The sequence below is a fragment of the Hordeum vulgare genome, chromosome 5H, assembly GCF_904849725.1.
Source record: "Hordeum vulgare subsp. vulgare chromosome 5H, MorexV3_pseudomolecules_assembly, whole genome shotgun sequence".
NCBI lineage: Eukaryota > Viridiplantae > Streptophyta > Magnoliopsida > Poales > Poaceae > Hordeum > Hordeum vulgare.
Window position 1 is genome coordinate 279,124,519 of NC_058522.1, and position 12,857 is coordinate 279,137,375.

Below are 12,857 nucleotides of genomic sequence, written 5' to 3' on the forward strand. Positions count from 1 at the left end.
GTGAGACTAGTACCCACTCTGTCCCATAATGTAAAAAATGTTTTTATATTACAAAACGGAGTAAGTAATATGTTATTGGTGACATATAAGTAACACATGCTTCGTTGATCAAATTGAGGGCTAAAAAACCACACATGGCCTATAAACCAGATACGGGGAGCAAATGAGAGCGATAAAATTTGATTGTGGATTACCAACTCATTACTCCTACCTATCCTAGCCGGCACGTCCGGATCTGCAGGCTTCCCATCCAGCCTTCTCCCCCGCCTCCACTTCTACCTTGCCCCTCTTTCCACGGCCCCTCACCCACACCAACACTTAACCCGTAATGCCGTAATGGCTCATCATGGCGAGCGAACGGAGTACTTTGGAACTAGCCGTCGTAGTACATGCCAAATACTCCCCACACGCATCGCTTTCCCCCAAATCAAAACCCAGCAGAGAGACGGAGATGATTCGCTTGCTGCTTCCTTCCCCCGCTCGTCCACATCCCCGTCCCGTCTCATAAACTTCGGCCTCTCTGCAACTCCCTCCTCCCCCACTACTTTCCTCCAACTTCCCACTCCTTTAATTGAAGCCAGAGCCGCGGGGGCTCGCGAGTCGTGATTAGCTAGCCTGCTGCGCGGCCGGCCGAGGAGGAGGAGATCTCTTGCCTGTGCTGTTGGTCTCTTTTCTCCTTGCTTCACGAATCACGAGGGTGGGGAGGGGAGGGGCGATGGTGGGGTCGCCGACGAAGCGGCTGGCGCGGCGGGTGATGAAGAGGCCGCTGGAGAAGGCCGGGATGGTGGGGCTCGCCGTGATGGCCACGGCCACCGCCGCGCTCCTGCTGCTCGTCTGCGCCGCGTCGCTCCGCTGCTCCGCCGCCCTCGACTACGCGCTCGCGGCGCCCAGGAAGCTCTGGAGCGGCGGGGTCTCCATCGCGGCCGAGACGTCGCCGTCGCCGTCGGCGGAGAGGGGGCGCGGCGCCCATGCGGCGGCGGCGATGGTGGTAGGGGAGGAGTGCGACCTGTTCAACGGGAGCTGGATGTGGGATGACACCTACCCGCTCTACGAGTCCAAGGACTGCCCCTTCTTAGACGTCGGGTTCCGGTGCTCGGAAAACGGCCGGCCGGACGCTTCCTATGTCAAATGGCGGTGGCAGCCGTCGCGCTGCGATCTACCCAGGTTGGTTGGACTTCACTACTTCTTGCTTGTGCAGTTGTTACTAGTACCCCTCCATTTTTTAAGAATCGACTTGAATCCAGTCACGAGAACCTTAAATTCTTTATCTGTCATGAATTTTAACATGGCGCTCGATGGTGAGATGAATGCAAATTCGCATTTGTATTCACAAGTTCCAATCCATTACGGGTCCTTGGTCACGTGGATAGGTTGGCTTTGCAGTTTGTAGTTTCTTGGGCTAACTTGTCAAAAAGAAGATAATAGGATGGCGATGGTTTGTTAAATAAACGTGATGCAATCTAGCGATCAACATGTTGCATTTTGTACATAATGGGGATTAAAATTGCAGCAGTAGTTCTGACTAGTGAGATGGGTGCGCATTTTATAATCTGAACCCTACTTAACATTAGATTATTCAAACATGGCGCTGCGGACGACCGATTCACCTTAGGAATTGGTACTGTGCACTGCACAGTACGATTGGGAACTCACCTTTTCACACTTTGCTCTGATTGAATCTCCAATGCTCGGAGTTAGCAATCAACATAGTGCATTTTCTATATAATGGGAATTAAAATTGCAGCAGTTGTTCTGACTTGTGAGATGTGGATCCATGGGTGTGCATTTTATAATCTTAACCCTACTTAATATTAGATTATCCGAACATGGTGCTGCAGGCAACCGCCTCACTTTAGGAGTCTGGCACAGCAGTACGATTGTGAATACCCTTTAACTCTTTGCACTGATTGACTTAGAAAATAATGTTATGTGCTGAGTTAGTCTTCGGGTAAATATATTAGTTATTTCGGGAAAATAATGTTATGCGCTGAATTAGCCTTCGGGAAAATAATAATGATATTGTTCAATTATTTGGGTCTGACATGACGTTGCCGTCTTTCTTGCCACATGAGATTGTAACTTGTCTCTTCCTGTAATTTGCCAAATCCTCTGGTATTTCTATTGTTAGTGTTATGTTCAGCTGCACTGTGAAATGTGGGATATGTTGTTGGTTCGCTTTCTTAGTTAAATGTCTTGTTTTCATGCATGTGAATAGCCTTTAATTGAAGATATTTCGTTGTCCTTCATAATTACAATTATAGGTTATCTCACAGAGCTATTCTTTCTTGAACACATTTTACATAGCTATGCTGGAATATTGCTATGTTAGGGTAGTTAATTTGATGGGAATACTCATGCAACTGTAGAATGTTGAATGTTTGTAGATTTCTTTTTCTTTGGGTAACCCAACCCAATTTAGGTGAAGTTAATACTTCAATTTATTTTTCTAAAAAATGATGTCTCAGTAGGCATAGAAGCTCCCACACAAGGTGGGGTCTGGGAGGGATTATACGAACCTATTCTTACCCCTGCGAAGTGCAATGTAGAGAGGCTGGTTTGAACCCAGGATCTCTTGGCACAAGTGGGGAGGACTTCATCACTGCGTCATGCCTGCCCTCCAGTAGGCAATACAAGTCTCACCCAAAATTATTTTTGTGAAACAAATCGCCATCTAATACCATTAGCAGCATTATGTTGTATAATAGTTTTAGTACCAAACAATTAGGGATGATGGCGTTAGTTACATGGGGCTACGCTGACTGTAGCCATGCTTTACCATGGGTCATCATCTTTGCAGGAGTAGCTAAATAACAACACATTGTGCCATTACTTGCTGCCATTTAATTTGTGTCAATGACGGTGATTTAGAAAATCTGCATGTTTGCAACATGTAAGAGGACGGGTGCATGTGTTGGGTCTTATAATAATGTGTATGACTGTGACTGCAGCAAATAGTTTACTGTGCTTAGCACATCACTAATGGACAGACAAATAGTGAGCCTTTATGGTGAAACTGAAGAGCTGTGCATTGTAATGAACTTTGTGAATTGTGATATAGTCCACCTTTACTTAGAATAATCACAGTAACGATCTTACTGAGTGCCAGCGCCATTGAGCAACTTTGAACACTTTGCAAATTGAAATCCTACAAATAACAGCTGATCATCAATTACTTTGTACTCCCTCCGTCCCAAAATAAGTGTCGCTGCTTTAGTGCTAACTTAGTACAAAATTTGCGACACTTATTTTGGGACGGAGGGAGTATCATGTAAGTTCATGATTTTGCTTACTGCTAATCATGTCAATGTGAGAACAATATGCTTTTCTCCTCTAAGCATAATTTATTTCAGCTTCTAACTTAAATCCTTTTTCCTCCCGTTTCCTAGATTTGATGCCAAATTTATGCTCGAGAAGCTACGGAATAGAAGGGTGGTATTTGTTGGTGATTCAATTGGAAGGAACCAATGGGAGTCTCTGCTTTGTATGCTCTCTAGTGCTGTTCCTAACAAGAAGTCCATCTATGAAATTAATGGGAGTCCCATCACAAAGCACATGGGTTTCTTGATTTTCAAATTTAGCGACTACAATTGCACTGTGGAGTATTACAGATCTCCTTTTATAGTCCTTCAAGGCCGTGCACCAGCTGGAGCCCCTAAGGTTGTTAAGTACACAGTTAGGGTGGATGCCATGGATTGGATGTCGGGCCGCGGTAAGTGGAGCAGTGCTGATATTTTGATCTTTAACACCGGGCATTGGTGGAACTACGAGAAAACTACCAGAGGGTAAGCAACTAAGAATATACATTATATCGACTTAATAACTTGTCCTGTTTCACTGTTAAATGTTTCTTGTAGATGTTGTCCTTTTTTTACCATCACTTTCTTCATGTTCACGAATTCACCTTTCAAATTCGAAATTATCATCTACTGGTGATTAGTATACGCACCAGCAGAGTAGCATTTGATTAGTATACACACTCTTGTAATTTGATCACATGTATACTTTTCTGATAGTTATTTAACAGAATTATGATAGCATGATTCGTGAAACTACCGAGGGTATGGAATGAATGCATTAAAAAATAGGCCTATGAACTCTTTTGTTCTTTAATAGAACATACATAGAACTTAATAGTATGCGATTTCTGGTTCCCAACCTGATCTATGTGATGACTATTGACTGATATATCTTTATCTGTGGTTCATTTCTTTTGGAATCACCACAATTGAATCTGCCATAATCGGCTTAAAACTAGGGTTACTTTGTCTGTACCAGGGGCGCCTATTTCCAAGAAGGAAGTGAGGTGAAGATGGAGATGACTGTTATTGATGCGTACCAAAAATCAATACGAACACTATCCAATTGGCTTCACAAAGAAGTTAACACAAGCAACACCCAGGTCATCTTCCGTACTTATGCTCCTGTGCACTTCAGGTCTGTATAACGAAACACTTATCAACGCTATGTCTTCCTTTTTATGTTTCCTTGCTAAAGCATTTTCATTGACAATGCTTATGTTTCCAGGCCTTGAAACATAAGCATTCTCTTTTTTTTTCCCGCAGAAAAAAGAGAATGCTTATGTTTCGAGGCCAAAATAATCATCACAGGCTGCTTGGCTTGACACAGTAAATTTTGGAGTCGGAAGTTACTCATTATATTTTTGATTCGAAGCTTTATGAATTCCACTTCATCAAAACATCTTGTGCAATATATGATCAACCTTTCACCAGCCGTTTTGCATTTTACCAATACAGTATATGACAGTATGGGTTATATAGGCACTTAAAAAGGCAGATAAATGGTGGCTTCCTGACTTCTTTTCTACTCCCTCTCTTCCTTTTTTTTCGAGAAAGCGCAAAGGACCTTTGCGTTTCATTATATTGAAAAGATAGAGTTTGTTACAATCCTCCTAGGAGGCAGGATACAAGCATTCTAATGCTACTTAGTGTACATCCCATGTCTGCGGTAGGATAACCCGAAGCCCTTTGGCTCCAGCCCGTGCCCATAAGGTAGCCTCCTCCTTGATTTTTGACATTAGTGCAGCAATGGAGGGCTGTGCCCTGTCAAACACGCAATCGTTGCGGTGCTTCCATACCATCCAGGGTAGTAGCAGGGTGATGGATGCCATCCCTTTCTGCTGTGGGTGGGGCCCTCTCTTCCTAAATATAAGTCTTTTTAGAGATTTCACTACGGACTACATACCGAGCAAAATGAGTGAATCTACACTCTAAAGTGTGTCTATATACATCCGTATGTAGTCCGTATTGAAACCTCTAAAAATACTTATATTTAGGAACGGAGGGAGTATCATACACTGCATTAATTTCTCTAGTTGATGTTTTTTAATCTATTCAACTATTTAAATACATAAATAAATTGACTGATCTTTAACTAGAGTAATCCATGTTTTCCTCAGAGGTGGTGACTGGAGGAGTGGAGGGAGTTGCCACTTGGAAACTCTTCCTGACGCGACGCCACTCAAATCACTGGAGCAATGGGCTGACATGCTTCAACCTGTGCATAATGTTCTTGGGAGCAGCATCAGGCCCAAGCTGGCTGGGTTGGCTATATTGAACGTGACACAGATGACAGCGCAGCGGAAAGATGGTCACCTCTCAGTATACCTCAGCCCTTCAGGGCCTGTCCCTCTGCACAGACAGGATTGCAGCCATTGGTGCTTGCCTGGAGTTCCTGATACATGGAACGAGCTTCTGTACGCTGTCTTCATGAAAAGGCAAACGATGATGAACCAAAATGTTTCTCTTGCTGGCTCAACAACACTGAACACAGGCTGACTAAAATCCTGGGGTAGGTTACCTGATGCTCGCCCGGTGAAGCTTGGCATCTAAGGTTCGTGCCTGTGACGATGATGCTGTCGATGTGCTTCCCACTTAGGTAGCCTAATGGTGAAATGCATTTTTGGCACAAGATAGGAGCTGGCTTGCAGGAAGCTGCACCAATCTGCTCTGTTGTATGCCGAGAGGTTAGTGAGTATAAGAGCAAAATTGAAGAAAGTCGTACATATAGCTGAAATGTGATAGTCTGTGTTTCGTAGAGGCGGCAAAAGTGTTAGCCGATGTGATCACAGATTAGGGGGGCTGCAGTCGGTGATGCAGGTAGTATATTGGCTGCTGTCATAATGAGGGTGTTACCGTGGTGACTGTATGTAATTCATGAATTTTTTATCCTTCACGGCATATTCTCAGTGGCTACAGCAGTTTTTTTTAGTGTTGGTAGATTGTCTGCCAAATCCATTGATTAGGGGTGGAAACAATTACAGAGGTACCCCAGGTGCAGTGGCAGACCCAGAAATTGAAGTTTGCTGGGGCGAGCATTTAGTGCTTAATTCTTTTCCAGTACAAATGCAACTCTATTCAGCCAAAACTCGTAGCATTCAACAACAAAAGAATAAACATGTTCTTAAAAACTACTAGTAAGCTGCTAGCATGGACTCTTGTCATTTGAAATGCTTACTTATGACAAAATATGATCCCATAATTCTAATTTCCAAATGAGACCCACAAAATTATGAATGCATTAGCACAAGTGTGATGGGAGTTGTATATTTTGTTATGGTCATATGATGGTAATTGGGTGGTAGTATACTTTTAAGATGTAATTGCATAATAAATACAGGGTTGTGGAGGTAGATAATCTCAGATGGCTCTTCAAGGCATGAAAATGAACCATAATCTCTTTATCACTAATTTTAGCAAATATCTAGCACTCAACAAAGAAAACCATCAAATCATTAAGCAAATCATCACCTATCTTGTTTTGAAGATCCGTCTTTTATAATATTCATGGCCAAGAACGCCGTCTTGTGGAGGTAGATAATCTCAGATGGCTCTTCAAGGCATGAAAATGAACCATAATCTCTTTATCACTAATTTTAGCAAATATCTAGCACTCAACAAAGAAAACCATCAAATCATTAAGCAAATCATCACCTATCTTGTTTTGAAGATCCGTCTTTTATAATATTCATGGCCAAGAACGCCGTCTCAACTGATGCAGTTGCCACTGGTAATGGCAATGCAAGTCTGATGAGCCGATAAACCAACTGAAATACCAGATCTTGTCCACTTTGAATCAACTTGAGAGCAAGAGAACTCAAACTATTGCAAGCTAAGAATTCAATACTTCTTTTCATCACATCAATATATATTTTGAGTTGACCAGTCAACAAATAGCGCTCTTGTGAAGAGAAATCAACATAGTAAAAATTTGCAAGCTCAACTAGCTTATCATGCTGCTGGTGGTGGTCGTTGGATTCATGTGGTCACTTCCGCGTGGTTGATCTGCCTAGTCCAGCTCCATCATATGATCTTGGCGCCTAAGCTTCCGCCCCTGCCACAGTCGCAGCCTCATCTTCAACTTCTTTGAAAGCACAATTGCTCCCTGATACGTCTCAAACGTATTTATAATTTTTGATGGTTTCATGCTGTTATCTTGTCATCTTTGGATGTTTTATGTACCTTTTATATCTTTTTTGGGACTAACTTATTAATTCAGTGCCAAGTGCCAGTTCCTGTTTTTTCCGTATTTTTTGGCTCTTTTCAGATCTGATTTTGGAACGGAGTCCAAACGGAATAAAATCCTCGAAATATTTTTTTCCCGAACGGAAGAAGATCAGGGGGCTTGAGGGCCAATGCAGGAGAGCTACAGGGGGCCCACAAGCCCTGTAGCCGCCACCAGGGGGCGGCGGCTACCAGGCTTGTGGCCTCCCTGGCGCCCCCCTGACCTAGCTCCTTCGCCTATATATTCCCTAAAATACAGAAAAATAGGGGAATCCACGAAAACACTTTTCCGCCGCCGCAAGCTTCCGTTTTCGCGAGATCTCATCTGGAGACCCTTCCGGGTGCCCTGCCGGAGGGGACTTTGGAGTTGGAGGGCTTCTACATCAACATCATCGCCCCTCCAATGACTCATGAGTAGTTCACTTCAGATGGGCTTTTATCGTAGATATGAGATTGTCCATCTACATCATGCCATCTTGCTTAAGGCGTTACTCTGTTCTTTTGGACTTAATACACTAGATGCATGCTGGATAGCGGTCCACGTGTGGAGTAATAGTAGTAGATGCAGAAAGTATTGGTCTACTTGTTTTGGACGTGATGCCTATAGATATAATCATTGCCATAGATGACGCCACGACTTTGCGTGGTTCTATCAATTGCTCGACAGTAATTTGTTCACCCACCGTCTAGTTGCTTTCATGAGAGAAGCCACTAGTGAACACTACTGCCCCCCGGGTCTATTCACACCTATCGTTTCCACTTTCGCTTTTATTTTGCTTTGTTACTTTGTTGCTTTCAGTTCTCACTTGGCAAACAATCTATAAGGGATTGACAACCCCTTCATAGCGTTGGGAGAAAGCTCTTTGTGTTTGTGCAGGTACTTGTGATATTCCTTCACTCGATCGATACCTTGGTTCTCAAAACTGAGGGAAATACTTACCGCCGCTGTGCTACATCACCCTTTCTGCTTCGAGGGAACACCAATGCAAGGCTCCAAGGCCATGGGGGAAATCCTTTGCATATTTTCCTAGGAAGTCCCTAAAGGCGTAGCCGTAGCATAAGGATTCCTGGTGCCGTTACTGAGGAGTATCAAGACAAGAATAGTCTCCCGTCAGCACGTGTTTCTGGCGCCGTTGGAAGGTCTTTGGTTGAAGTAGCACTCCCTACGGTGGTTTTGATAATTGATCACGACGTATTCATCATTGGACTAATATGTTTTCCAAGTATATTTTAGAAAAAGTTCAAAAGATGCTATGGCTTAAGGTTTATGTGGAGATGCCCCTGGATGCAAGAAAGGAACAATGTTGGCTCAAGCTTCACGCTAGAAGACTCTTCATTTTATATTTGTGAGAAATCACATTTCGAGTCCATAGGAAAGCCAATACTATTAAAAGGGGGTGAGGTAGTAAAATGAACTGATTGCTCAAATGCTAAAAGTTAGCCACCAAAACACCCAGTCATTTTTCCCACATATCCACTCTGTCAAGATCCACATACACAAATTCAGTGTCACCAACATTTCCATATCGGACCCACCGAGTTTGACCTCAAACAAAAACTCTAGCCATTCCCACCAAATCGGTGCAACCAAAACCAAGTCGGTGCTACCGAGTTCAGTGTGACCAACATTCTATTGGCAAGATATACAAAATCAGAATTTCTGAGTTTGAGTATCGGTGCCACCGAGTTTGGCCATCTGAACGTTAGTAACCTTTTCGGTGCCATCGAGCTTCGTATATCGTTCTCACCGAGATTCAAAAGTTCACACTTTTAGTGCTAATCGGTACCACCGAGTTTTCAACTTCGGTGTCACCGAGTTTGCCCTATTGTGTGTAACTGTTGGATTTTGGCTGCTACCTATATACACCCTTTCACCCACCTCTCATTCGTGGGAGAAGCACTCAGAGCACACACTTCATTGCCAAATCCATTTTCTCAGAGAGAACCACCTACTCATGTGTTGAGACCAAGATATTCCAATCTTATCATTTGAAACTTGATCTCTAGCCTCCCAAACTGTTTTTCCACCAAACCAACCTCTCCTACCCATGCATATTCTGTGAGAGAGTGATTTGTGTTGATGAGACTATCTTTAGAAGCACAAGTGCAAGGAGTTCATTGATCTACCACATCTATTACTTTTTGGAGGGTGGTGCCTCCTAGATTGGTTAGGTGTCGCTTGGGAGCCTCCTACTTCGTGTTGTGGAGTTGAACCAAGATGTTTGTAAGGGCAAGGAGATCGCCTACTTCGTGATGATCTACCGTGAGTAAGGCTAGTCCTCCGTGGACGGAAGCCATGGTGGAATAGACAAGGCCGCTTCTTTGTGGACCCTCCATGGGTGGAGCCCTCCGTGGACTCTCGCAGCCGTTACCCTCCGTGAGTTGAAGTCTCCACTAACATGGACGTACGATAGCGCCACCTATCGGAACTATGTCAAAATCGCCGTGTCAACCTCATGCGTTTGATGTCCCTACCTTACTCCTCTACTTTACACTTGCATGTTTTATGTTCCGCTGCTATACTATTAGAATTGCATGTGTAGGGTGTACTTGACTTATTATAACTATCATAGCTGCTTCTCAAGTAAAATTGGGAAAAGGTAATTTTTTTTATCTTGTCAAGTAGTTAATCACCCCCTCTAGACATACTTTCGATCCTACAAGTGGTATGAGAGCTTTGGTCTCTATTTCATTGGTTTAACAACCTAGGAGAGTATGGCATCCAGTGAGGGAAATATCATCGTAGAGGTCCATATATCGATGGCACTAATTTTGCTAGTTGGAAGCATAAAATAAAAATGCATATTCTTGGCTTTAATCCTCATGTTTGGGATGTTATTCATGTTGGTGTGCAAGGTAACTTCTTTGGAGAAGGGCACGAGCCAGATCGTGATGCGACAACTGATGAACTGAAGATGTTGCAACTTAATGCTCAAGCCCATGACATCATCTTCTACTTCCTATGCCCCGAAGAATTCAACAAAATCAGTCATCTTGAGAATGCAAAATAAATTTGGGATACTTTGGTTGATATGCATGAAGGTATTGATTCTATCAGAGAATCTAAGTTGGATGTGCTTCAAAGTCAGCTTGACAAGTTCAAGATGAAGGATGGTGAAGGTGTCGCTGAAATGTACTCCAGGCTAGCTCTCATCACCAATGAGATTGCCGGCTTAGGAAGCGAAGAGATGACCGACAAATTCATTATCAAGAACATACTTAGAGCTCTCGATGTCAAGTATGACACAGTGTGCACATTCAGCCAAATGATGCCAAATTACAAAGATATCAAGCCAACAGAAGTCATTGGTAGTATTATTGCTCATGAGATGTCACTCAAGGACAAAGATGAGCTGCACAACAAGTCAAGCGGTGCTTATAAAGCTTCATGTGATGCTCTCACTACTTCAAAGGACAATCTTGTCACTGATGAAGAGATAAGGCTCATTATCAGAAAATTAAACAAGTTCTATAAGAGTAGAGGCAAAGAGAGAAGCTCAAGCTCGAGACATGAAGAGAAGCATTCGTCCAGTCATGACCGAAACTCCTACAATTGTGGGAAGCCCGGACACTACTCAAATGAGTGCTCGGGTCCCTACAAAAGAAGGGAAGAGTCACCTCGAAGACGAAGCTCAAGAGATGAGTCACCTCATAGAGAGAGAAGGAGTAGAGAAGATCACTATGAACAAAGACACTCACAAAGAGGCAAGGTATCGGAGAAGAAGGACAAATACACCAAGAGCAGTTCAAGAAGAAGACATCAAGCTCGTGTTGGTGAATGGGTGTCTAGCTCCGAGTCTGATCACCACTCCGAGAGAAGCTATCACTCCAACTCCGACTATAGTCAAGATGAAGGTGTTGCCGGTATTGCACTTGTTTCCACCAACTCCTATGACTTATTTGATTGACCAAATAAGGGAGTCGGAAACTGCTTCATGGCTAAAGGCCCCAAGGTATCACATCCCGAGTATCTTGATTTTAATAGTGATGAGGATGAATTGTTAGGAGAAGATGACTTGCTTCTTGATAAAACTAGTGATTGCATTGAAAATGAACTTAGTAATTATCATGCTAGTCAAGAGAAATCGAATGATGATGATAGGAAAGAAATTGAACGGCTAACTCAAGAATTAAAAACTCTTAAGGTAGCTCATGAGACTACTCTAGAAGATCATAGAGAGCTTGCATGAACCCATGAGAAGCTACGCTTCGAGAAGCTAAATTTAGAGCAAGAGCATGAGTTCTTAAAAGTGATCAATGATGATATTTGAAAGATGAGTTCTTATTATCTAGCCAAACGATTACCCTTGTCCAACTTTGTTCCACAAGTTAAACCTAGGAACACTAGTAACAAAGACAAGAAGGTTTCTTCGTCTAGTAAGAACTATGATAAAGCTAGATCCAGTAATGTTGTTGCTAGTAGATCTATTGATTCCACTAACAATTCTCTTAGCCAAGTTACACTTCAGCAAGAAAATGATCTATTAAAAGGGATTATATAGAAAGGTGTCTTCAAGAGCCTTGCCTGAAGTAAACAATTCAAGGAAATTGTGCGCAAGCAAGGAGGACATCGGAGGAAACAAGGTGTTGGCTACTTCAATGTCAACGTAGATGATTGGGAAGAAGGTCCATATCCCACTTCTAATTTTGTTCCCCAAGAGGAGAAGTGTGATCCCACTCCTCCCAAAGGAACAAGCTCACAAGATGGCCTTCTACCACAATACCACAAAGGCAAGGGAAAGCTTCAAGATGACATTGACCTTTTTGAAGAAGAACCCCAAGCCAAGGTCAAGTGGGTTCCCAAGGACACTACTAGATCTACCTCAACAAGTGCTACCACAACTCCAAGGATTCCCGTCAATTTGATGTGGATCCCCAAGAGGAAGAACTAGGGAAATTCTTGAGGGATGACTCCGCGAATGAAATTCACTCTTGTTCATTTTGGCAAGAACTATTTGCAATCAACCTCAACCATATGCATTAGTTCAAGGAGTCGCACATTCCCTCAAAGGTGAGAAAGGAACATGGTAATTAATGCATCTTTGGACATCATCCCATTTGTGTTTCACTCCATGTCCATAGATATTCTTGCATATGTTCCTCGTGCTTTGGGACTAACCCATGTAGGTGAGAAGAGTATGAAAACAACAAGGATTGCTCCCAACTCAAGATGATCTTCATCAACATTGAGCATCCACCACTATTTCACCTACTTGAAGTCTTCTACGACAAAACCCAAGGTTAGTTGGTCCCTCTTAGTGGGGATGTCATATCAAGGGGGAGCTTTAATCTATGACTTGAGTATAAGCATCTCCTAAGGATATGAACACATTAATG

At 43.0% G+C, this 12,857-nt stretch overlaps 1 protein-coding gene across 1 annotated transcript; it reads left to right on the forward strand.

Annotated features, from left to right (window-relative positions):
* The first annotated feature begins 244 nt into the window (after nt 1-244).
* LOC123396657 (protein trichome birefringence-like 10) lies at nt 245-6,227 on the forward strand. The gene is made up of 4 exons (XM_045091529.1): nt 245-1,164; nt 3,387-3,782; nt 4,276-4,434; nt 5,417-6,227. Exons 1-4 carry the CDS (start codon nt 716-718, stop codon nt 5,793-5,795), a joined length of 1,383 nt encoding a protein of 460 aa, XP_044947464.1. The 5' UTR covers nt 245-715; the 3' UTR covers nt 5,796-6,227.
* Nucleotides 6,228-12,857: the final 6,630 nt, after the last annotated feature.

Bases quoted from the DNA above. Each gene is read 5' to 3' on its own strand.
- LOC123396657 (XM_045091529.1), top strand. From the start codon at position 716: ATGGTGGGGTCGCCGACGAAGCGGCTGGCGCGGCGGGTGATGAAGAGG. The intron at 3,783-4,275 runs GTAAGCAACTAA...TGTCTGTACCAG, and splicing joins TACGAGAAAACTACCAGAGG to GGGCGCCTATTTCCAAGAAG. The intron at 4,435-5,416 runs GTCTGTATAACG...TGTTTTCCTCAG, and splicing joins TATGCTCCTGTGCACTTCAG to AGGTGGTGACTGGAGGAGTG.